The sequence below is a fragment of the Physcomitrium patens genome, chromosome 7, assembly GCF_059467195.1.
Source record: "Physcomitrium patens ecotype Gransden chromosome 7, ASM5946719v1, whole genome shotgun sequence".
Classification (NCBI taxonomy): domain Eukaryota; kingdom Viridiplantae; phylum Streptophyta; class Bryopsida; order Funariales; family Funariaceae; genus Physcomitrium; species Physcomitrium patens.
Genome location: NC_143416.1, coordinates 17,474,227 through 17,499,303, shown reverse-complemented (window position 1 = coordinate 17,499,303; position 25,077 = coordinate 17,474,227). Strand labels below are relative to the sequence as shown.

Sequence of the window (25,077 nt, the reverse complement as noted above, 5' to 3'; positions counted from 1 at the left end):
GACCAGAAAAGAAATCTAAGTTAAAAATCTTTTGAAATCTTCTAAAATGTGCTATGCTAAATAAATACAAACATATGTCATCTGTAGAATCACCATAATTTTGATTTCATGCTCCATAATAAGATACAAATCATGCCTTATAACCTTCACATTCTCTATTTTTTCTTTTTCTCTTTTATACATAAGTTGCGATGCATACAACAATGTAAATCCCTTATGCATCACATTCTACCACCAAAATGAGTGTATTATAAATAACCAAAGAAATCTCATCTCATCCAATTAACCCAATTCAAAGTTGTTTTCCACATGGAAAAATGGAGGAAAATAAATAAATAATTATATTAATAAACCCATGTGACAAAAAGAGAAAGGGGAGTATTTAGGGTGGATTCCCTTCCTCCATTCATAAAAAACGGGGTGCCACTGGCGGAGTCCCCAAGCGCTACACGACACCTGAGTTTGAATTCCAGGACCCGTCCTGAGCCTGGAATGGGACCCGGTATCACGGACCGGACCCCATTTCCAATTTGGGACGGGACGTTGCGGGGTATATGACCAGGAGAGGGTCACCCGCTATATGAAAGTAGGTCGCCCGTTAAATAGGTGGGGGTCACCCGGTCCTGAGGTTTGGCGTTCGGGTCCGAACCCAGAATCTTTCCCTCCACTTGCTTTTTTTAAACCGAAAAGTTACGTTTTTCAAAAGCAAAAGATTGGAGGCCTTCGCTCTCCTCGAATAATGTGGGCGTTCTTCCCCTATATCGCGTTCCCTTCAAAGGGGAACACAAATTTCGGGCTCAAAACTGTTTCTGTTCACACTGTGCCCATTTCTAGTGAACCATAAATCGAATAAATAATAATAAAAAGAATATGTTACTACGAGATTTGCTTAAACGTTTTTAGGCGAAGGTATTATTAACCACTATGTATGCCAATCTTTCATTGCATTATTGGGTTAAAGATGAAAAAAGATAGTATTTTTCAACAAATGCATGCAAAGATTTGTTTTTGTTTTTAGCTATTGTGCATTGGTCTCCAAATAAATGGTAATCGAGCTCATGCAATAATGCTACATGATCATTCATTATTTTATTTGGTCTTTAGCTTTTATATGGATGTAAAATCCAAAAATATCAACATCAATTTTTGTGGTATATAACCATGTGATCAATTTAATAATCATGGAATTTTGTTGGTAAGAAGATGGTTTAAAATAATTTTAGCCTTTGTTGCATACCATGTTAATGATTGAACTCCATAAAATCCAAATATAAATTTCTAATTTTTTTAAAAAAATTACTATGAGAACATGTTGAATTACCTAAAATTATCATCAACTATTGATTTAATATATATATATATATATATATATATATACACACACATACACACACAATACTTCTTTATTGAAACAAATTCACAAAATACTAAACCTTATAATAAAATACAAAGGAATTATTAATATATTAAATTTTAAAGTATGAAAGAAATATTTTTGAAATTTTGAAACATAAATTGTTTATAGATACATTCATATTTAAGGAACTTATTAGATACTGCTTTGTAACAATATTTTAATGTAAAAGACATGTAATGAAAATTGTATATAAACAAAAATATTTATATAATTTAAATTTATCATTCATTTTTTATAAATTTGTAAGTATTATGATCTTTGTTTCAACCTATGATATAACAAATAGGTATTTATAAATCTACAAAATTAACAGTGATTTCTTAGCAAATCATTTGATTCTAATTTTTTTTTTTCACAAGTTCATTGTGTAAGTAGATTAATAACTTATAAGAAGTGTTTAACAAATATCCAATAGTAGTTATGAAAATTCTAAAAAGTGATAAACACCATGTATGGTTTTTATGTTTGAATCTAAAAAAAACTTATACTTTATTAAAATCCATTTCTAAGTTTATATTTATAATAATATAATCCAAAAAATTCCACTTTAGTTGTGTAATATATATATATATATATATATATATATATATATATATTTGATTTTGGTATATAACCTTATATTTCTTAGTTCATTTAATACAAGGCAAGCATATTGATCATATTCTTCTATAATCTTAGAATGCATAGGAAATATTTTAAAAATAAAATAATAAAATAAAATAATAAATAAAATATATATTATTTATCAATTTTTTTTGAAGGATCTTTAAATCCAAAAAATATGACATTGTATTAGAAATAACCAAATCTAGTTCAAAATGTAGTCTTCTAAGTATTTCCTTCTTTGATATGCACTAGATTGTATGTATTTTATAGATCTATTTTAGCATAAACCTCAGTCTCTTTTAATTCAAATTATATTTTTATATTAATAATAATATATTTTTTTCATAGTAAAATTTTTAAATCTAAAATCATGTACATCCATTAATAAAAGTCTATTTATTTAAGAGATATTTAATCTATTTAAGGATTATAAATTTTCAACTAAACCAATTACAAAATAAAAGTTGACCACATATAACCTCTATATGTACATATTTTAATTTTTATATCAATAATAAATAGTAACATAAAAAGAACCATTTTAGAAAAATAAATAGCCACTCTATAATCTAAAAAAAAAAATCAAAAGAAATCTATTTTGGATCATAATTTGTGATAAAATATGAAAAATACATTAATAAAATAATATACAATACACATACTCTTGGTCAAGATTTTGTTTTTTTGTAATTATAGCTAAATAAAATTATTTTTTGATATAATTTATATCTTTTAAATTTTTATTCTATTGTCATAGTTTTTTTTTATATATATTATATATATTATATATATATATATATATATATATATATTTTAAACTATTAGTTTATTCACCAAAGAAGTCTAAAATTAATCTTTAATTAATTCATATCAATTTTCTTATTATATTTGAATCAATCGAATAATAATAAAAGACTAGTAATAACATGTTTTTATCAACATGTATTATAAATTCTACACTATAATATTTGTTATATTGTAAGTCTATATGATTCAATATATATAATAACTATTCATTGTAGTTACCTTTTTCTTAGTACATTCTATATATCAAAACTTCAATTATTGCATTATTTGCTACTTTTGCATCTATGCTAAGGTTGATATGGCATTCATCTAATATATCTTCTATTACATCTTTTACATTCTTGAGCTTCCATTGTAATATAAAATTCTTTAATTGATTCATTATTTATAACTTTTAAAAATTATCAATGACTTTTAATATATTACAACAATTATTTTGTTATTTATAGATGTTTATTAAAAAAATTAATTAACTCTTATGCCTAATTTGATTATTTATTTATTAACTTCTTTTATAATATAGGTTTGATAATCAAATTAAATATTTTTATAATTTCATATTGAATGCCATCTTTTCTAGTATCACTTTGATAATGTTTTCATTTTAATATTTGTATTAATTGTTCTTTATACTTTTTTTGTTGTCTCTTGTCTAATGGTCTATTTATAATACTAGTGGATGAAAGTTTTTTAGTTTGATTTTTTAATAATATTCATCTTTTCAATCAAGATTAGAATACTCTTATTAGATTTTTTTATATAATTAATAATTATAAATTTGAACTAAGAAAAAATATTCTAATTAAAATATCATTTCCCAAATTAATCACATGTAGACACTTGTGAAACATTTAATCATTTTTTATAACAATACAATCAATTCTACACATATTACGATATTATCTTTGCTCCAATAGATCATAATTCGAATTTTGATATTAAAACCTTGTCAATTATTAATTATACTACCATTAGTTTCATCTTTTTAACTCAAAATTAATCGCATATTCAAAATATTAATGCTACATTACCTTTGAATTGCATTAAAATCAGCTATAAGACTTTACATTAACAACTAACTATGACACTCTTATTACATAAGTTCTCAAATATTCCAATTAATTATTCTACCATTGGTTTTTTCTTTTTAATTCAAACTCAATCACTTATTCAAAAGATTAGTGCTAATTACACACAAATTGTCTTGAAATTGCATTGAAATCAATTGCAAGTCTACTCATAAATAATAAACTATGACACCCTTGTTACACAAGTTTTGACATATTCTGATTACTTTATAATTTCAAAAAGTCACCTTATTAATTCAAATATGATATTCTAATTACAAAAATCTAAATTCAGCTTAAGACTGATATTAGAGCTTTGCAAATACTATAGAAAACTCAAATAACGTAACTGGTAGCATATTATTTATAAATTAATGTCTTATTAGTGCTTACAACTTTCTATTAAAATATTTATTTTTGGCTAATTTTATTTTACTTGTGTAAATATTCTATCTAAATTGATCAATTATTAACTCCTTTGTATACTATTAGAGTAGATTCTATTAAATATTGTAAAGACTTTAGCTATTAATCACTCATATGATAAAAAATAAATTCGTAAATAATAACTATATATTTTATATTTTGTAATTTTAAAATTTTACTTTGGATAATATTAGATACTTTGTTTTGGGTTTTTACAATAAGAATACAATTCTTCTTGTTAATATTAAGTTTTATATAGTAGTATTTTTAAATAATCATGTAGCATCCAAAATTATAAAACTAAGATATTTAATTATTTTTTAGGAGAGAAGTCAAGATGCCACAACTTTCTAAACTTTTGACTAGTTGAAATTAGAAAGAAACCTCTATTGCTTAGTTTTCTACTTAAAAAAATCAGCTAAAATGACATAAAAGGAAAAGATGAAGTACAATGCACGTATTTTTTGCATAGCATAAATAATATTTTTTTATAAAATTTGCATTAGATTGACTTTGAAGAATCATTTTTAGTTTTTAATTTTTAATTTTTATCAACCAATTTATTAATTATTTATTTTTTTAATAATAATTTTAATTATTACAATAAAGATTTGAGCTACTATATCTAAAATCAAAATAAACATATGATTTAGTGTATGTCATGGCTTTTTCACACTTTATCTCTCTAAAAAAATAAGGCTTCAAAAAACATTTATTTTCCACCAAACAAGAAACTTTCATGAAACTTTTAAACCATGGTCTACGAAAATGGGACTCTAAGTCGTGAGATTGATGATTTCTAACTACCAACATTCTTTTGACATTGATTTTTAGATACCACTCTAGATCCAAATAATTTCACTTGGCTCATCATAAACTCCTCACCTTGCGACATTTTAAATACAAGTATACTTGGAGAAAGAAGTGGGGATGTTTAGTAATCAAGCCATTCAAAACTCTTCAGTTTGCAGTAGGATTGTGTGTTCATGTGTTTGCCTTGGATTCTCCGTTGCTGTCTTAGTTTCCTGACTTGCAGCGCCAATTATGGCTGATGAGTTGCTGAGAGAGGACGAAGAAGATATTGAACTGCAGCGTGGAAACTGCATTGAGAGTACTTCCCTTCAACAACAGTTAGACTTGTCCCATTAGGTGATGCCCTCATAGATTTGCAGTAGCAGTTAAAGAAGTAATCATTCTTCGCTTTGAAGGTTTCAACGCTGGTGCTAACAATGTCCACTGTTTTGCAGCTGAGGCAGATTGAGGATCAACTCGTTTTGACGTTCGGCTAACTCCGAAGAGAGAGAGAGTTGGCATTAGAATGCAGCAGGCATGCTCTTCTTAAAACAATTTTGAGTTGCCTCCACGAGTTCGGTCATGTTGTTATCCTAGAGGGATTCTGCTGCTGTTGAGGCTCTGCTGGTGTTTTCTGAAGGAGCATCATCCGAGATAGGGTCGGAGCCATTGCAAAGTACAGAACAATCGGATTCTTGAGGAAGGTCTGGGGCAGCAGGGAGCATTGACTCCACTTTCGCTGCGTCGAGGCAAGTTCACCGTCATCTCATCTTAGCCATCTAGATTCTCACTATCCCATGTTTCGGATCTAAGTAATCCTCATTCTCATAATCCAAAGTACAACCTGTGACATGATCTTCGTCTTCACACCTAGCAAGGTGAACTACATCCCGTCATGGGTCGGCACATTTACGTGATTCCACCTCCCACATCGCTAGGTTGCTCTCAAACGGAACAGTGGCAGTTATTGATGCAGTTGGTCCTTTGGTAAGTACTCAATTTCACCTTAAAACACACACACTGCTTCAGAGATGTTGAAAGGTTGCTTTCTCTCGAGGAAACATCAGCTAAATGTAATGGCAACATTGAAGAAGATGCCCATGGCTGCAAGGCTAAGATGCAAAAGCATCCTGATGGCTCATTAGAAACTTAATAGTGCACTGAATATTAACGTATCAACATATGATGGTTCAACAAGAGTGGTTCAAAGGTGTGGCGCGTTTTAATTACAAACCCGAGTAACAACACGCCTAGAGGATTAAACCTCGTGAAGTCAGGATATCCAACTATGAGGCAACCGACCAGCAGCTCATAATACAACGAATACAGCAAAACATTAAGAGGGGATAGACAGGGATGCAAGTATCAATCATAACAAGCACGAAATTAGCATGGCATTCTCAACAGCATTAACGAAGACAGCGATTGATATGTTTCTCAAAACGTGGAGTTCCTCATTAGAGAACCCCCGAATGACTAAAGTCACCTTCATACATAGCACAGTCCTGCTTGCGTTGCAACTGGTTTACAGTTAGGAACAAATTTTCGTTCAATTCAAGCTGGATATGCAAAGCAGAATCTTGCAGTCTGTACACAGAGACTGTACACAGAAAAAACATCTAGAAAGATGCACATTGAAACATTCATACTTTTCTTTCTGCTCCACCACAATCCAACGATTGTTGATATTTGTTTTTGTGGGAATCCTGAGAAAAGTTCAACTGTAAGCGAATTTCCTTAGGCTTATACAACTAAGGTACAGAGGGACGGAAGATACCAGGTCGAGATAATATCGAGGACTTACGATTTATCCAGTAAAACTCTAAAGCCATGTACTTGGGGGTTCTTTTGTGTCAGCACTTTGTTCAGCAATTGTCAGCAATTAAGTCGAAACAAACTGAGTCATAAGGAATTTTTTTTTACCATGTGTATTTTTTGGATCGTTGGTACCATTTGGCATTATGATTCATGGCGTTTGAAACCAGCCAGCGTCAAAATTGACAAATATGACAACCATGGTTGTGGTTGGTAACTCTGTGTGAACAAATATTCATCCATATTGACAGCAGAGAAGCAGAGTCCACGAGATGGGTGTGAAGGCCTTCACCTGGATGCCAACTTTGGCAAAGTACAGCATGTACAACTTGCCTCCTTCACGTATTTCCAAAGCAATGGTGAAAGGAATCTGACGCAGACACAACACACAATGGGATATAAATTGGTATGGACAAGAAAGATTTCAAGGAAGTGAATATTTTGATACGAAGCCAAGACAAAATTAAAGTTATCCGGCTACTTCCAAGACTTCTAAAGACCTAATCAATAGTCTGATCAACCATCGTAAAGAATCCTGACTTCTAGATCGGAACCACATTCAGTGCGAAGGATATATCATGTTCAGGAGTAGCAATTCTCTGGCTGTAGGTGGTAATATATTTCTACCTTCGATGCACATTCCTAGTGAGAACTATTCCGATAGTTGAGGGAGAATGACGGGAAGAGATGGTTGTAAGTTGGGCTGTCCAAGACCAATGGACCTGGATCACCGTACTTCATTCTGACCATGTAACTAAATAAAACCCACTCCAACCAGAAAAAAAAACTATTCCCACATTGCATCGAGGACATGTAGAATCCACACTCTAAGATTCAAAGCAACATCCTGCATCATACGTTAGCATAAATCATTTCTAACTTCGACACACGAATGCCGGCTTTTTCCGACGACGAGAAAACGCAACGCAGAGCACTTTGTCACGAGGAAGGATACCGCATTTTCTACTGTAGAATTCTGAACTTTCTTCCCTCTCCGCACGGTTCGACAAAACTTTCAAGCAACATTGAGGTTCAAGCAAAACTCAGATTCAGATTAACAGTTTGACTCTCACAACCATAACATGCACATTCTATCACGAAAAGCTGCCATCCGAATTACAGGTGGTAAAGGAATTAGATGCGTACCCTGTTAGTGAAATTTATGACGCTCAGCAATTGCGATGCACAACCAAATCAGCCCAATATGCTAAAGCCGTAGAACGACTTATTGAAACCAGAACGCGAATCCAAATGCGAGTTGCTGGGGGGCAGTGGTCAAAGGCTCCCACAAATTGCCGAACCCCATAAATATACTGTGAGCGAAGCTTTCAGGAACCGCCGCTTCCCGGTCATAGGTTCGACCTTTTAATATTTACTGCACATATAAAAAATACATGGACTGAAACCGTAGGGGTGGGAGCTTCGCAGAGGAGTCAGACTTGAGGTTGCGTCGCAGCCAACTTATTCCCAGGTTGCCAAGCTTGACGAGTTCGTGTTGCGAGTAGTTCCCCTTTCGTCTGGTCGAGGCCTTTCAGTCTTTGCTGCGTTGTTATCGAGAAAGGATCTCCTCCTTTTTAGCACACCATCGACTATTTCGCCTTCGCTTCATCTCAGTCATCTTGGCATTTTCTTGCATTGGTTCGTGTAAGAACATGGGAGAATGAGCTTTTATTGCGTGGAATGCGATTGTTGATTGACGTTGAGGAGCGCTTGTTGCATGCATAGTAGGTTTCGGGATTTTCAGTGGTTGGGTTTAAGTGGTGGTAGTTCTCCTTTATGCAGTTGTTGGGGTGTGGACGAGGAGTTCGCGTTGCGGGAAGTGAGGTTTAGTGGGATTGAGCGGAAGTTGCTGACCCTAGACCTGTGTTCTAGATGTTGGTTTGGCGATTTTCGTTTGGGGAGTAGCTTTAGGGGGAGCATCTTTTGGGTTTCAATGTGATGTTTGTATCATTGGAAGAGTGATTTTCTGGACTATTTCGTTGAGCCTATTGCTTGATGCTGCTGTTAGCAAAGACCCACCGAGGGGGATGTGAGCTAGGGTTTGGCTCTTTGTCGACCCAACCTAAGAGCAGTATCATTTCTCGACCCAGTGCCTTGTATCAATAAAACCCACCCCTTGCTCAGACAAAAGGGCCTTTTGCGTATGTTTTATCTGATAAATCACCTTGCCTCGTATTCATTGTCTCTATTCTTAGTGACTCATCATCTGGAGCAGGTAATAGGTAGATTTTTGAAGGTCCCTAAACCTGCCAATGAAACTCGTTTGAAACCCAACTCTTGTGCGTGCTTGCTTTGTTGGAGGGAATTTTTGTATTTTGTTTCCCTGGAATGAGGTACTGCGCGGTTTAGAACTCCACGCATGCATGGTTTTTCCTTTTCTTTGTTTTTTGTGTCTCTGCTATCTCCTAAAACATTGCTACACCAACCTACAAGTTTGTAGCTGTCACACTCTGTTGCCGATTTGTGCGAGTCTGAAGATGAAGTTGATTGCATAAGTTTGGCGTCATGACAATCAACATGAAGTTACGTGATCATGAATTATGTGGCCTTGGTTTCATGTTTACAGGAACTGTGGAGGATTGCAATCTGCTTTTACTAACTGAAGCAAGGTAGGGTGGTGGAGATGGCTTTCGTGAATGCTACATTGGCTTTGATCCCGCAATACACGGGACTCTCAGCGGGTACTTTCTTTACAATCATTGGACTGGTGGTCGGTATTTATTACCTAATATTGGGTCTTTTTGCACCACCACCACCTGTCAAGTATGTCCCCGTGCAGCCATTGCCGCCTCCTGCACAGGTCGGGGAGCTGACTGCAAAAGAGCTCGCAGCCTATGATGGTACTGATCCGAGCAAGCCTTTGCTGATGGCTATTAAAGGACAAATTTATGATGTATCTCAATCAAGGTATGTGAACTTTTATATTTTAAATGGGTTTCAATAATCTCTGTGAAGAAGAGGCGTGTCAAATAGAAATAAATTTCATAAACAGCACATTGAAGGCAAAATATCTTGTTTGAACATGCGTGTAAGAGAATTCGGAAAAGAGAAGCAGGCCCGATCTGACGATGGTATGGCATGGCATGGATCCGAAATCATGTTTATGATATTTCCATTTTTTGATACTAAGCGACGCAAGAACTCATTGATCCCCGAGTCCAAACCTTCTGTTCTGAGGTGGATTGTTGACTCGATTAAAAAAAATACATGCTTGACCATGACCAATTTCCAACTTAAAACCATATCAGTTTGATGGTCTTTCCTTTTGAAAATAGACGATGGTGAATTGGGTCTAGCCGACTTTTCAGAGTTATATTTCTTACGGAGGAGCGATGACTTGCCACTAGTGTGGTCAGGGTTCTAAACTATTTGTTGACTTTCTGTAGTTCAAACCGGAATGTCTGTTGAAACAGGGCATTTTACGGAACTGGAGGACCTTATGCCCTCTTCGCTGGAAAAGACGCAAGTAGAGCATTGGCTAAAATGTCTTTTGAGGAGAAGGATCTGACAGGTGACACTGAAGGCTTAAGTTCCTATGAGGTCGAAGCTCTGAACGATTGGGAGTACAAGTTCATAAGCAAGTACGTGAAGGTGGGTACTGTTAAGCCAAACACTGCCCAGAGTGAGGATGCGCCAACTGAGTCCCCTGATGCACAGCCTTCCTCTTCTGAATCGGACACACCAAAGGACGAGTGATGCTTTGTACTGATATTGGAGCTAGTGAAATTGGAAGTTCTGGGAAGGAAGGAAAGCTTTCCATTTTGTACATGCAACTGTACAGTGCCAATAAGAGTTTTGTTGTTCCACTGCAGAGAATACATGCGTTATGTTAGTCCACATCTACATACTACCAGTCTATTCTCAGGATTTAGGCCATATGAGGGAGTGATCGATAATATAAAATTCATGTCTCACTATCGTTCCCAAAAAGTCCCTTCGAAGTTTGTGGTAGAATTGTGATAGAGTTTCAGACAACATTTTCAATTCTGCTTGGATTCAGCTTCTTACCATGAAGTATTTTGAATGTCATGGTCGTTTACAAGTTATAGAGTTGCTTGTATTGTAGAGGTACTTGTTCAACTGTAAGAGTTGTCAAGTTTCACATGGTTTTATGTGGACCTGCGTGTGTAAACTTAGGTTTTTCTCTATAGTTAATGTAGACATACAGTTGCACATTCAGTTTCCACGCGTCCTAATTTGGTGTTCAGGTGATATATCATCCAGTTCGATTTCTCCACTGTACTCTAGCGTCGAGTTCTGCAACTTCTCTACATGTTAGCTTTATAGGATGGAATGCATGATTCGTACTTGTGGTGAGGTGCCGCGTGATTTTGAGATTCGAGCATGCGTTTCTGCCTTAGCTTTATTTTATCGTCTTTGCAGACTCAAAGATTACATCTAGGTACCTCAACGTTTGTCCAATTTGTGAGCGTGAAGTTGAAATTCCAGTCACGGCAATCAAAATAAGATTACTCGATGTGGAATGTGTGGTAAAGCTTACAACGTACAGAAACTGTGCGTCCTAGGGTGGGATATATTGTAATCAAGTAATACATCGATAAACAGTTGCAAGATTTCGGACTTCAGTGAGGAATTACATTTAATGTGATAGTTTGCACCAGTTGCTCTTATTGGTAAGATTTGTGTACACCTATCGTGTATTCCGGTGATTACTGAGTCAATCAACTTCATGATAATTTTAACTGCCAATTTCTGATAGTATGAAAGCTAGAATTTCGCCACTACTAAAGCATTAAATTGAAATCCGACATCAGGACTAGGTTACGAAGTGCTGATGATGTCTAGTCAGTTGATGAAATTGTATTAAATCTGAAAATAGAACTGGAAATATCCATCCAAGAGGTTGCTCAAAGGGAGATAGCACCGAGTAACGCTTGTCAGGAACACAAACCCTTCTGTTTTCGTGGGGACATCGCGAAAATATATAACGAACGGTTTCTGATACTTGAGATTGGTTAGAACACATTACCATATCGGTTAAATGAATGAGTACACCAAAAGTATGTTGTGAGAGCAGAGAGAATGAGCTAAAGCATAGCAATGCGCAAAATATATACAAAGAGATTCCGAAGATGAATTAAATTAACCGTTGCCTAAAAACAAAGCACCTAAAATTGTCTCCAACATTTCGGCAGAATACTTTACATATTTATCTGGATCGCGGAGACGACTCTCAAGTAAAGGCCCAAACTGTGACATAAAGCTTCGGTATGCAGGAACCACCATCTGTGTGACAGCTGCCAAGGTTCCGTCTCTCAAGTTTTGATCTGGAATTATCCATTTTGACTGAATTTGTATGGTCTCGTCAAAGGCTGCATTAAATGCTTTCAAACGTTGTCTCACCAAATCACGGTGTCCCTTGCTTGATCCAGAACCCGTAAGCCCTTCACGGCTGAGATGCTGAAGAACCGGTCGCCAGCATTCTTGCTGGTACTTCAATGCATTTTGTGACACCTGTACATGGAACAATAACTTTATAGTTGAATAATAGCATCATAGAACGTGTAAAGATTTTTTCATTTTAAAAATAAAACGAAATGTGCTCGCTACAGCCAAATAGAAGTGCATTACGTAGTACTTTAATCAGTTACACTGAAAAAATGAAAAAAATGACTAATTTTCTGTCTGTTCACGCTGAGGGCAAATACCTTGCGGCCGATCCCTGACATCAAGTCTTCGCCCAACAGCGGTCCGATTTCACTGTTCTTCACACGGGTGCGAATATAGTACATATTGTTCATTAGAAATATGTGGCGCAGAGCAGGGTCTTGAACTTCTCTGGCGCGAGCCTCAACTATTTCTTCAAGAGTTCGTAAAATCTGAGCAATGCCCTGAGACAGTCCCTCGTCTTCATCTTCGCTCCCACTGACCAATGCACGAGGGTCCGCCCAACTGTGAGCGATTCGGAGCACCTTTCTCAGCGGATCAACATATGAACCAATTATTAATTTCAGATAATTAACCACAAAGCTGCAGATCGGCATGACCCTGGCGTCGAATGTCACGAATTCCCTTTGCATCTTTATCCAGCCCTGAATGCTCCGAAATGTCTTGTCAGATGCAACGACGACCTGTAACATGGGGCACGCAGCAAAGCAATATGTTGGATCTCAGAACGTCACAAAACAAAAGTTCTTACAAAACTATGCAATATGATAAGCTGGCTGAAAATTCTACCGATGTCGCTAATATTATTTAAATTTATATTCAACTGTACATAGAGCCGTAGAAGGAGGGGTGTATTTCAAAAGGTTATTTACTGTAGGTTAGCCCTCGAAATATCTAAGGAGGTTCACGAAGCTAGCGAGCCCACAATAAGATTCCTTAAACAAGAACTTAGAGTCCAGTAGAAATGCGCCACATCCTGAGCTTAGATATAGTAACTAAACATTCGGGAAAAGCTCCGACAAACATCCAAATATGACTTCGAAAATATTGTTTAAACCCCCGTTTATTTGCTAGCATGCATGCACAGACGCCAAATAAGAAGTAAGACATGCTTTGTTCTTGTCACGAAGAGTAATCACCTGTTTCATAAGTTCTCGATGACGCGATCGAATTTCAACACAGACTTCCCCATCAAATACTTGATTAACACTGGGTTCACACATCTCTAGGCATTCAAACATTTCCAGCAGCTTGCTGAGCTTCTCAGGATAGCGTTCACCCCGTACAACGCTTAATCCAAATCGCATAAACGCGTCCATCTCATTCTCAGCCAGATTGCGTAAACATTCCACCCAGACTGAATGCCCCACAAATTTGAACACTTCACGGGCGAGGCGCTTTTCACCAGCATATAGTATTTTCACAATAATCTTGAAATGTTCGCACCATTTATGTATCATAACCTGTAGATCATCCCAGGCGACGGTATCCACTGCTGCTGTGGTACTGTAATTCAGATAACTCACGTCCAAAGTCTGCAACATTTCGGAGGAACAGAAAACAGTCAGCAAGTTCTAGGTTGAGAACATAGTTACAGCACATGCAGGATGAACTATGGGAAGACCTAGTCAAAGGTTGGTAACAGTTTGAGCTTCAAACTACTGAAAGTTTTAAGGCGTTTTGGCCCCATGCTTTGGAAGTACAATTCAACCTTGAGAAGCTGAAATATAAGTAGGCAACGAGAACCATAATCCAGTATCAGAGTTGAACCAAAAAGAAGTGTGAGATGACAACTTACTTGCAGGCTTTCTTCACAGAGTGAACTTCGTACATCTTGGTATGCATACATGCATCTTTGGTAATGAGGATAGCCAACTAGCTTTGAAATGATTGCTTGGAGTCTCTCCAGCACCTCAGGAGTGTAACTGTCTAAGTAGTCCACCTCGGAATTTCGAGAAGGAGATTCCTCTACCTCATTATCTATCCTTTCCGGCAAACTAATAGGATGCCTGTGCTCGTGTAAGAGGCGCTTGAATTCTTTCTCAAGCTTGCCAAAGGCGGTAAGTAATAGCCCACCGTCGATCTCATGTGTCCCACCTGCTTAATTACGACACTTAGCTCAATACAGTGGCCCAATACTTAAATCAATCATGACAGGCTATTACAGAAACCTTGCCCTTAATTGTAAGTAAATGAGGAGATTTCCTCACTCAAACTCGGAAAATACAGTATGGGTTGATATACACTAACATCTAGCGTTAAAACACTTACCTTCCTGTTGAGACTTCAAAAATGTCAGTGACTCATTAAGTCGGTCCAAGCGCACAGTGTCTGTAGAACCTGCTTCGTTCAAATATGAGACAGCTTCTTGTAACCACTTGATAGCGACGCTCGAATTCTCATTTAAATAATCCACAGCGTCTTCCAGCTGCACCAAAGCTGACATGTAGCTGTCGAAATCATCTCTAGGCTCCCGCATTAGCCTCACTCTAATCTTTTTTACAACATCGAACATACTCAGAACCTGCATTGCAGGCTCTAAGGTTTTGTTTATCCTCTGCGCTAGCCCCTCCACGATCTTAGATTGCCCCTCCAGCGGCGCCAATGCTTTCCTCACAGAGGGCAGGCGCTCGTGAGAAGTCTGCAGTCGTTTGTCCGATTGACCTAATTGGTTGCCGATGGCACGAGACTTCTCCAAGGATTGACATAATGCAGACCGGGCGGCCAGCAGCTTCGCTAAGCCATCTTGCGAGGCCTGGGCCACAGTTTTTATCTGACTGAGGCTGGGCCATGCCACCTTCGCGCCTTCAGCACTTTCGACACTCATTCTATCTTCTTACTACCACACAAGAGCTTACAGCCTTGTTGTATCCCTCCCTACTGAACACATGTATCTCCTGTGCATCAAAGCCCCGCTCGTTGCTCACAAGTTCATTCTCCTGTTAAGTTCACAACCACAACGCTCTTGATTAAACAATGCCGCAAGTCCTGCTCTGTTCAGTGCAAATCCCACCCCACCGCGTAATCTGCCTAAAGGAGCTGCAGAGCATGACATATTCTACGAAACGCTTCACACTCTGCTCCCTCGTGACCCATTCTCATCACCCTAAGCAAAGAAAACAAAAATCCCTCCACTTGCCCTCGCCAGACAGATGTTTACCCTAGGATTTCTACCCTAAATCGAAAAACTCGTGCTATTTCCACAGAAAATCAACGAAAGCCTCAACCGCAGATAAAATGTAGCTGCACCAAGAAATAGGGCTCAAATTACTCCAAATTCCGACGTTCCTCTGCCGCAACCAGGAAGAACACAACCACTTGACAGGGGAATCCTTTTGCAACCACTCGAATTCAATAATATGTGCGGCCGCTCTCCACTCGGAAAAAGAGAGCTCAAATCTGAACGCAGTCATCCAGATCACAGCCCGTAAGAAAGTCAATAGATCAATATATTTTTAACACTATGGAATCAACCCAGGCCAAGCAAAAGCGAGTGTAAGATACATTCAGCAATCGTGAGCCGAATTTGCGTACACATGAGATGTTGAAGAGAAATTCAAACGAACCCCTACGAACGATGAATCCTTCAAAACCCCTCGACCCACATTCATTCTACAAGCACAGATAAGTTTCAACGCCGAACTCTAAGTCCACAAATGGGCGAATCTGAAAATGGTTTACAAGTTGAGAATGAACAATGCTCGTGCTGCTGGAAGAAATTGCGTGTCTGGCCGTGATTCAGATCTTGACAGACCCAGCGTGAGACTGGTGTCGATAGTGGCGTAGTCACAAATACTGTGCCGACGCCTTACACCAAACTACATATATAGATCACTCTGTAAGGAGTAGATTTCATACCAGAGCTTGAAACTCGAACAGATAGCACGAACATCAGAGGGCCCCCAAATCATATGTCGCCAGCTTCAGGTGCTCGTGACTAGGCTACAGTTGAGGAGCAACGATTGCGACAAGCGTCAACAGCAGTGCCGTGTAATTATCCAACAGGAAATTGGAGAGCACCCTAGGAGGATTTATGATACAACTGTAAGACCGAATCTAAACGAACAGTTCAATAACCACAACGACAGAGTGTTCCGCTAAACACGACGTCATCGTCGAAGTTCCCAACTGACGTCAGTCACAAGCAACCAACCGCCCGTTGTCGTCTGAAGAAGTCTAAGGTATGCGACTATTTCACCGACGTCTAGGGTATGTGACTATTCAATCTTCGTTGAAACATGTTGGGAACTTAACTTTACGTCCAAGATGCACGAAACCTTAACCCGACACTCAACCTTCATCTTCATGATTTCAAGCCTGAACGGGAAGAAACTCAGGAGCACACAGCATCACCCAAGTCCCTCGACCCACTGCAGAATTATCACATAATCTGTAATTTGACATTCCTACGCATTGAAAAGGAGCGGTGAAATCACTCTGAAGGAAGGTCACGAGATGTCTTGTATTCACATAAAGAATGTCCAATTGCACAACCGAACCCAATCCAACATCCTCAATTGGTGTCCCCCTAGTAATAAAAAAATAAAAAAAAAAATAAAAAAAGAAGAAGAGCCACAAACGTTCATTTGTGTCCGAATTTTCACAAAAATTATCACCCTGAAAAAACCCCTCCGATCAATGATACATTTGCTCCACCATTTGTTCAAACAGCCGTCAAGAACCTTACGACAAGGATATTTACGAAACTCTCCATGCGAACATCATAACATCAACTTCTCCACTGCACCGACCCCTCAATTTACGCCTTTAAACTCTTTCGAACAACGAATAGGTAAACTTTATCCAAAAACGTTTCTGGCACACTTCAAGAGAAAGATCATGGCAATAACAAATTGACGATGCACGAAACTCAGACTGGTAAAAAGACAAGAAAGAATGCCTGTTGCGCACCAAAAACAATCAGTCTCGTCTTCACAAACTAAGATCACGAAGATAGACACTAAAGCTTACGTGCTGGATCGCGGAATCGAATGAGCATATGGGTTTCCATTAGGACAATTTTTCTTTTTGATGTGCATTCTATCCGACAACTGCAAAAATCGTATCCGTAAGGTAATCGGAAGATGTTGCAAGATTCCTCATGTTTAGACTTCATCGCTTATTCAACGTCAAGTCCATCGGTGAGATGCTTGCTGAGCTCCTCTACACCTCATCGCATGCTCCGGTCGCTTGTTCTGTGCACCATTGCAAAAGCCAGCAAAAAAAACCTTGTGAAACACCGCCTCCGCCCTTTTTTCCATATTGGCCCCACTGCGACCCCATCCTCGATGGCTGCTCTTTGTTTTACGTACCGACCCCCGACTTGCTCCTCTTCACCACTTGCCCACTTTCTGTCATCACCGTCGAACTCATTCATGATGAAAGAACTCGGCCGATGTTCACGTTCATGCACTTGCACCACCACTAACGAACTCATGCTTTCTTTTCCTTCCAAAGCGTTCGCAAATCCCCAACCCCCCTTGGCACAGTGAATTCTTCCTCGTTTGCAACCTCTCCACTGAAGACATCTAAACTTCAACAAAGAACGTCACGAAGGCATCGTGTGGAAAGAAACTTAAAAACGTGATAGGTGAGGTGAAGCTTGTTCTAGCCACTGATCCACCATGATGTCGAAGTTTAATAGGTTCCAAGTGCCTCGGCCTTCACACTTTTCCTCTTCCGCGTGTACTTCTTCCTATGCTCGCAGCGTCCAAACGAACCCGCACTCTCTTCAAATTCTCGCTCAAATCCCACGCAACTATTGCTTCAACAATGGTGGTATTACCGTGTCATCGAATTACTATTCAGTGGCAGATTGTCTCACTGCAACAAACACAAAATCAATTTTCAGAAATGAGTGGTGCTTTCAAAAGTTGCACGAGGCTTCAAAGCATGTCCCAGCACACTCTGCCAGGCTAATCCCTGCTCTCCATCAACAAATCCATAAACAGTTCTGAGGCTATTTGCTTATATGTGCACAGTCACGAACATCCACATCTGCATTGATTATTGAACATTGGTGCCCAATCGAAAGCGGATACTCGTAGACTGCTTCAAAGTGCATGACGGCGAAATTTTCACCTGTGATCAATTTCAATGGCTAACGTGCCAATTGCTAACGTGACAATTGGCAAGAATGTTGAACCATCTTGATTTTTGGTGTGGGTAAAGCTAACGTCCTGACTTACGTTAAGAACAGAACTGAAACTAATGGTGTAAGGTTTGATGCACTCAGGAAGAATTTATGTTAATCAAGAACAAAATATTATTAAAAGTCTAGGGGAAATTTAGGCTGCTGGTAAGCGCAAGAACACACGCACAAGATGCAACACGCTTGGTGAAGTCTACAGTTCTGATTTTTTTTAAATCATTGAATAAAAGAGTGTCACAAGTCAGTGACAGGTGAACCCATGGTACATGTGGGGGTGACTACAATTGTTGGTCACCAATCAACGATTCCTCTTCGGAATTTTCTGCCGCATTCAAGTTTTTGTAATTAACTTGGTTTTTCTCCTTGTATTTTGAAATATACCAGTAAGCTAAACTCGGAACAAGAGCTAACATTGCCACCAAACCCACTACTCCAGCAACGATGGCAGCAACCTTGATCTTTTTAGATTGAAACCAGCCCCTGCTGAAACACAACACAGGATTCTTAGGGATGATATCAATTAAGTGAGTACGAGGTCTAGTTTGAGTCTACTGTGCACAGTTTAAAATGATTTGACACTGAAAATCAAGAGAAGAACAGCAACCGCTTTACCTTCGTGAAGGAGGCAGACCTTTCCAGCTTTTCAGAGTATATGTACCAAAAACTGCAGGCAGCTGAACAGTATGATTTCCAAACCGTGATGCCAGCGTCTGACAGAGTCACGTCATTAATCAGAAAAAGAAGCACCGACAACAAGAGATCAGTGATAATGGCATCGACAACAAGAGATTTTTCAAGCTTGAACTTTCGTCGTCATTCATCGCGAACGAACAACTCAGTGCAAAAAGAAAAGGCAAGCTCAGGTAATGGACCTGAGCAGAAGAAGATGAAAAATGCTGCGAAGATTCTGCATACACGACAAGTTGCACGACCGCTTGTCCCGCTTCTTCTTTAACAGTGACATCCTCAGAATTTATCTGCACAATACTCGGAGTCATAAGAAAATAAACTAGATTACATGGGCTACTGAAAATCCTGAAATCACTTCCATGAAGAGGATGACAAAGGAGGATTATGTTAACCCTTATACCCAGCCCAAAAAACCAACAACCTCAGCTTCTGAACCCAAAACAGTAGAGCTGCAACAGTAAGAACAGAGATTTTCAAGTTCTAACCTGTGACTCGGAAACATTAAGCTCCGAAGCAATGCTTGAAAGAAATACGCCCATTTGTTCACAAATAATAGTTTTATTTGTATCTAATACAATTATAAGTTGAATTCTATCAAAAAAAATTTCGGCTGTAAAGAAACAATGATATTTGGTGAGTAACATGAATCTGAAGTTGATTCTAATGAAATGAGGGAAAACAACAGCAGTGTGGAAATCTAATAGTGGGCTACTCGTTGTTACTAGTCATGGAGATAGATAAATCACCGACTGATACTAAGACAAGCAATCAGCATGAAATATAAAAAATGCGTTTAGATGGTATATTCTCTTCAGCTCCATCACGTTTTGTTCTAAGATAACTCAAACGTCAGTGTAACAATTACGATTTCTTCAAGACTGCAAATCTATAAAACCTGAATGTTTCTGGTCTTGGCAAGAGAAAAATAGGTTGACTCACTGTTATAGCACTCATCCTTACAGTATTCATGGTTCATGATAGTTAAGATATACACACTCATCTAAAATCTAGAAAAATTGTATCAATGGTATACAATCGAGCCATCAAAGAAAACTCTTTCATGTTAAAGCACATACCCTGCGATACAGGTGCCGGTGATTCTGTTGAGAGCGGAGGAGGGGCATTCACAGAAGGTGAAGGTAATGCTGAAGGTGGTTCTACTGGAGGACTTTCTTCATTTGCCGGGGGTACAGATGGGGAGACAGCTGGTGCTGTTAATGGGGCTTCAGCAGGCAAAATGCTCCACAATTCCGTGCAATTCGTCTTCAGGAAACCAATTTGATGATTGTATCTATCGTAAGTAACCAGCATGTTTCGAACAATAATTCCTGAAAAAATTCAAGCAACATGCTGAAGTTAACAGGACTTTTGACCATTGCCATCATCATTTTTGTGCTTAACTTCCAAGGCTATCTCTATTGGTGCAATATCTCAAACCGATGGAGTCCCACATAAATTAGAAACATCATCCAATCGTCAAGCATTGGTATAATGTGTGCACAACCAAAAATATTACCTCCAAGCAGCGTGGTTGCATCTTGGTTCTTGAAGAAACCCAAACAATATGCGCCTGGCACTTTTGTATGCTGTGATCAGAGAGATACGTAAGGAGACAGTGATCTTGCCAAATTTAAAGATTTACGAGAATGTAACGAACAATGAGAGGTGAATATTTGATCCTAGAGATGACATACGATCAAAGAAAGACAAAACTAGTTGAAGCACAAATTGCATGAATAGAAATAGACGAAATGGGCTAAACAGTGTAAGAGACAACCACAAAACCTAAATGCCTAACAAGTTGATCAGAAGGAGCTAATGAAAACTGGATCATTTTATTCCCTTTATCAACTGCCCTTATTATGTGGTGAGAAGAATTTGGAATTCCAGAAAAGCATAAGAATCAAAAAGCACGCACTTACAGCTATGGAATAGAGGTAACGTATTATGTACATAAGATTGAGTATTGTAGAACTTTCTACTTTCGAACTTTAAAGACCTTCAAACTCGAATGAAAGCGAACAGGAAGGAATTGACTTGTAACATTAACTGTAAGGTTGGATGACCAACCTTGAATAAATAATTTTCTGGCGCCAAAGAAACTTTTTGATTTTCTGCAAAGACGAAGTCTACAAGAGGGAAATGCTTGCCCAGCTCCTTTGTGTCACTGTTGGAAGCACACTCAAACAATCAGTACACATTTCGAAATTGCAGATAGTAGGTGCATATTCTCGCTTCATAGGTACTTAGTTACGTACAATCAAAACTTAGATTAATAATCAATGAGAACAATAAATGTTGGTGCCTGAGAGGTAGTACAATGAGTGGATTACACATCCAGGAAATTACATACTCACAACATTTCAAAAAATGGATGCATTCAAAGCCATACATATCCAAACTAGTCCCAACATGGGACAAAAAAAATGCGCTTGTTGCAGAGGAATACTGGGAAACTCACGTTCCTGCGCCTGCGTAGCAGATATCAGGATAATTTGGATCAGGACCATCGACAGCTTGCAACGAACCAAGCTGTGCAACAACCTGAGCTCTCAACCACCAATTTAAAATTTTAAATAACGTTAATTATACTAAAAATGATAGTATATTCTAAAGGCAAATTTCAACTAAACTGTGAATTTCTTACGAGCAAGATAGAAAATATATATACATACATTTTTGTTTTTTACAAAGTAGAACAGCAAGCTACACAAAAGAAAATTAGGAAGGCTGGTTCACTCACAGCATCTGTAAAAGCTTCGAAAGCTCGATCTGGAAGATAAGCGTATGTAGTTCCACTGTCTAAAATTGTGCCAAACTTTCCGTTAAAAACATTACTATCTAGCTTTAAGCTTGCTCCTTGCACCTGAATCTCAGTTAATTCAAGGTTATAGTAATTGCTGCATCCAAACCATTTGAGTCAGCCACAACATTTTTTTCTTGTCTTTTTCTTTTCTATCCATCCCAAGACAGAAACATACACGTGTTCTTATGCTCGAATAATAATAATCTCTGACATGATATAATCCAAGAGAAAGCTAGAATAAGTCCTACCTGCGACGTGGATCGGATTTTGCAAATACCATGCCTGAAGGGGCCGGAATTGCTCCCAACACCATAGAACCCCCACCCTCATCCATGCCACCATAACAAAGTGAAAAAGAATCTTCGATTGCTCCATTTCCTACGAGCTGATCAACAATACTGAGCGGACCACGTCCCAACCCCATAATGCCATCCGCAACTTGTAGATAAAGATCTCCAGATTCCGCAGTTTCACAGCCAAACGAAAGAAGCTGAGATTGCAGCCGACTAGCTGGGCCAAAGTCTAGCAGGTCTTTCCCGAGTACTCCTTTGCTGGTACTCATTTCCGCATACATTCTCTCGTATTTGCATTGGTGGCTATTAGAATCACACAACCCTGTAATGCAATCTGAAGACCTACAACCGATTTTCTGATAAGAGCTTGAATTTTCGGGTTTAAATCGAGGATCCTGCGCCACATACAACAAGCACGGTCCACAATCGTGTTATTTAAATAGTCCATCCATAGGTAAGTTATCATACAAAATGCCACCATATCATGCATCTGGTTTAAGTCTTAAATTACACGACCATTTTATTCTGAGCCAATTGCACCTAGGCGACGAACTTTGAAAGATTAGGGGTACTCATCGATTAACCATATAACTAATTAGTGAGCTCAAGTTCTGCAAATTTCTTGCATAAAAGCAGAAACTACCCTGCAGAACAAACGGTGAGTACTGAAACTTGCCTGGTGGTGGCCACAATGGGTGCAGGAGGAGCAGGGAACATACGTAACGGTGCTCCCTGTATCCACTATAAGTGCGAATTCATTCGGCGGTGTTCCAATAAAAACCCTGCTCGTATAATATCTGCATTCCAAGCTTATGCGTTGATTAGCAGCTTCATCAAACCTAAAGCATTCTCGACATAACTGATGAGGTCTTGACCTGACGTAATGCAGGAGAAGATTGATCAACATACAATACTTCTGTGGTCAGCCAGTCTCTCGAAATTGACTATAAACGAAGGGTGCCCCAAACGGAGATCCTTAACGCCTTCTACCAATAACTGATGATTAATAATTTGACAGTTAACATTGAAGTTTAAACCAGACATCAAACTCGCTTTTAGACTCGCTTCTGACCACATTACGTGGAGTTTTCACCAATGCAGAGAACCACTTAACAAAAGCTGAAAATATTCAAAGCGCTTGAGAAACCAGACAAGGATTCCGTCACATTCATTTCTCGAAGCAGTAGTTGATTATAGAGGAATAAGAATTAAGCGAGGCCCTTAACAAAACTCCATGTATCGCAAGAGGAATCAGCCCTCAAACAAGGATGGAATTCAAAGCTCATGCTGTATCTAGATTGGCAGCGTGACACTAGCTGACAACTGGACTGAAAATTCGCGACGAATCTAGCACCAAATCTGCCCACAATAATATTTCAAATTTGGATGCAAGAACAGATCTTCCATAACACCACAGCTCAAATCGAGAAATCCAGCACCTTTGCCAAATAAACCAAGCAATTCATCTGCAGTTCTTAACAATTAACAAAATGTAGCACATCATTCGCACCCTTTCGTGAGCAGATCGTCGTGGAGTGTCATACGCGCGCTCTCTTCGAGCTTTCGTCCCCGCCGCTCAAACCGACGATCCACAATATCATTTTTTTTCGATCTCGTAAGGGGAAGCACGAGCGCGGATCCACGCTCCGACTCAATCCTAACCCCTGTCGATCCCCTGCTGCCGCTCCTAGGGTTCTCAAATTCCATCAAACACCCCGACTCTCTCCACAACAAACTCATCAACACAAATATCGCCGATACTCGAGTAAATTCGGAATTAAACCTCATTTTTCCCATTTCTCTATGACACTAACCACTCCACCTCCTCCTCCTCCTCACCACCTCCCCCGCTTCCTCTAATTCCCCCCCTTAGGGTTACATGTCCACTCCAGTCCACTCCACTACAGACCAATAATCCCTCTATAGGCTGCTCCCGATATGGATTAGTGCAAATTTTAGCTAGTTATAGCTGCGCAATCTAACACAAACACTTCCAGGTTAAGTTTTGTAAGAGAATGGACAGATCTAGTGATCGAAGAAGCCAGGAAATAAGGCTCTCTCCCTGACTGCGATGCGATCGCCGTCGTCCCGAGGCCACCTGCCTGCGAGAAAAGCCATCGGCACCTCTCCCCTCTCTGCGTAATATTGCGCCGCACCTGCCTACGACCGTGGTCACTCAATACCGTGGATCACGGTCATGGGAATTGTCGCCTGATTCCGTTCCCTGGTTCTGGCCTAGTTGAGTACATGTGAAGTGCTCGAGTTGGGTACCAATTTCAGATGCAATTGTCAGAAAGGTGTCGTTGGTTATGTTTCCTCCATGACAAAGAACATTAATTAGTCACCAAAAATAAATTCACTATATATATATATATATATATATTTGAGATTCATTGTGATCTAACATGGAATGAGGTTGCATCTTTCATACTTTTTATGGTTTGAATGTTTATGAGATTGGTTTTTGAGAGTTATTATGCTATCAATGAATAACACATATGAAAAAGTGACTACATGGGATATTTTCAAATATTTTCACATATTGATATTCATGACTTTGTGCATATGGACAAACAACTTCAGTAATAAAATAAAATCAAATCAAATCAACAAAGGGATTGGCAAACAATAGAACAGAGACTTGCTATGGCACAGGTTGTTCTTGCATGCTCGTTGCTGTTTATATGAGCAACACCCAATCTGACCTTTGGTTTGTGTTATGAAATGAGATAATGTATGATTAAGTGGTAATCCTGGGACATGATAAAAACCATCATTTATGAGGGCAATAGTTGCAT

The 25,077-nt window shown here is 38.4% G+C and overlaps 3 protein-coding genes and 1 long non-coding RNA gene across 18 annotated transcripts; 1 reads left to right on the top strand and 3 right to left on the bottom strand.

Annotated features, from left to right (window-relative positions):
* Nucleotides 1-7,020: 7,020 nt before the first annotated feature.
* Nucleotides 7,021-8,207, bottom strand: LOC149988594 (uncharacterized). The gene is made up of 2 exons (XR_016504301.1): nucleotides 8,077-8,207; nucleotides 7,021-7,300 (listed from the first exon to the last, which is right to left on the bottom strand). It is a non-coding gene; the product is annotated as an uncharacterized LOC149988594 (long non-coding RNA).
* Nucleotides 8,208-8,259: 52 nt separating this feature from the next.
* Nucleotides 8,260-10,976, top strand: LOC112285125 (putative steroid-binding protein 3). 6 transcript variants are annotated; one of them, XM_024525681.2, is made up of 3 exons: nucleotides 8,260-8,401; nucleotides 9,497-9,837; nucleotides 10,344-10,976. In XM_024525681.2, exons 2-3 carry the CDS (start codon nucleotides 9,554-9,556, stop codon nucleotides 10,624-10,626), a joined length of 567 nt encoding a protein of 188 aa, XP_024381449.1. In that variant the 5' UTR covers nucleotides 8,260-8,401; nucleotides 9,497-9,553; the 3' UTR covers nucleotides 10,627-10,976. The 6 variants fall into 6 exon arrangements, with proteins under 6 accessions (XP_024381449.1, XP_024381447.1, XP_024381446.1 ...); XM_024525679.3 differs by lacking the exon at nucleotides 8,260-8,401 and adding an exon at nucleotides 8,407-8,568; XM_024525678.3 differs by lacking the exon at nucleotides 8,260-8,401 and adding an exon at nucleotides 8,407-8,574.
* A 998-nt stretch (nucleotides 10,977-11,974) lies between these two features.
* Nucleotides 11,975-16,699, bottom strand: LOC112285122 (exocyst complex component EXO70A1). 9 transcript variants are annotated; one of them, XM_073535482.2, is made up of 7 exons: nucleotides 16,198-16,699; nucleotides 15,611-15,738; nucleotides 14,611-15,278; nucleotides 14,138-14,436; nucleotides 13,479-13,874; nucleotides 12,600-13,022; nucleotides 11,975-12,405 (listed from the first exon to the last, which is right to left on the bottom strand). In XM_073535482.2, exons 3-7 carry the CDS (start codon nucleotides 15,164-15,166, stop codon nucleotides 12,034-12,036), a joined length of 2,046 nt encoding a protein of 681 aa, XP_073391583.1. In that variant the 5' UTR covers nucleotides 15,167-15,278; nucleotides 15,611-15,738; nucleotides 16,198-16,699; the 3' UTR covers nucleotides 11,975-12,033. The 9 variants fall into 9 exon arrangements, with proteins under 9 accessions (XP_073391583.1, XP_090108322.1, XP_090108325.1 ...); XM_090252196.1 differs by having other exon boundaries at nucleotides 14,138-14,439; nucleotides 16,198-16,495; XM_090252199.1 differs by having other exon boundaries at nucleotides 14,138-14,439; nucleotides 15,567-15,738; nucleotides 16,198-16,338.
* Nucleotides 16,700-18,677: 1,978 nt separating this feature from the next.
* LOC112285124 (aspartic proteinase nepenthesin-1) lies at nucleotides 18,678-24,385 on the bottom strand. Of its 2 annotated transcripts, none has more exons than XM_024525674.3 (12): nucleotides 23,790-24,385; nucleotides 22,956-23,076; nucleotides 22,235-22,674; nucleotides 21,924-22,080; nucleotides 21,642-21,724; nucleotides 21,251-21,347; nucleotides 20,697-20,766; nucleotides 20,257-20,508; nucleotides 19,666-19,790; nucleotides 19,363-19,467; nucleotides 19,103-19,200; nucleotides 18,678-18,973 (listed from the first exon to the last, which is right to left on the bottom strand). In XM_024525674.3, the coding sequence occupies exons 1-12, from the start codon at nucleotides 24,074-24,076 to the stop codon at nucleotides 18,769-18,771; spliced, it is 2,040 nt and encodes a 679-aa protein (XP_024381442.1). In that variant the 5' UTR covers nucleotides 24,077-24,385; the 3' UTR covers nucleotides 18,678-18,768. The 2 variants fall into 2 exon arrangements, with proteins under 2 accessions (XP_024381442.1, XP_024381443.1); XM_024525675.3 differs by having other exon boundaries at nucleotides 18,678-18,970.
* Between the last annotated feature and the right edge of the window lie 692 nt (nucleotides 24,386-25,077).

Coding starts and splice junctions, on each gene's coding strand:
- LOC112285122 (XM_090252196.1), bottom strand. CDS start 15,166: ATGAGTGTCGAAAGTGCTGAAGGCGCGAAGGTGGCATGGCCCAGCCTC. Junction 14,440..14,610: donor TTTGAAGTCTCAACAGGAAG/GTAAGTGTTTTA, acceptor GTCGTAATTAAG/CAGGTGGGACACATGAGATC. Junction 13,875..14,137: donor TCTGTGAAGAAAGCCTGCAA/GTAAGTTGTCAT, acceptor GAAATGTTGCAG/ACTTTGGACGTGAGTTATCT.
- LOC112285125 (XM_024525681.2), top strand. CDS start 9,554: ATGGCTTTCGTGAATGCTACATTGGCTTTGATCCCGCAATACACGGGA. Junction 9,838..10,343: donor TATGATGTATCTCAATCAAG/GTATGTGAACTT, acceptor CTGTTGAAACAG/GGCATTTTACGGAACTGGAG.
- LOC112285124 (XM_024525674.3), bottom strand. CDS start 24,076: ATGGGAAAAATGAGGTTTAATTCCGAATTTACTCGAGTATCGGCGATA. Junction 23,077..23,789: donor GACGATCTGCTCACGAAAGG/GTGCGAATGATG, acceptor CTTGGAATGCAG/ATATTATACGAGCAGGGTTT. Junction 19,201..19,362: donor TTTCATCTTCTTCTGCTCAG/GTCCATTACCTG, acceptor TGACTCTGTCAG/ACGCTGGCATCACGGTTTGG.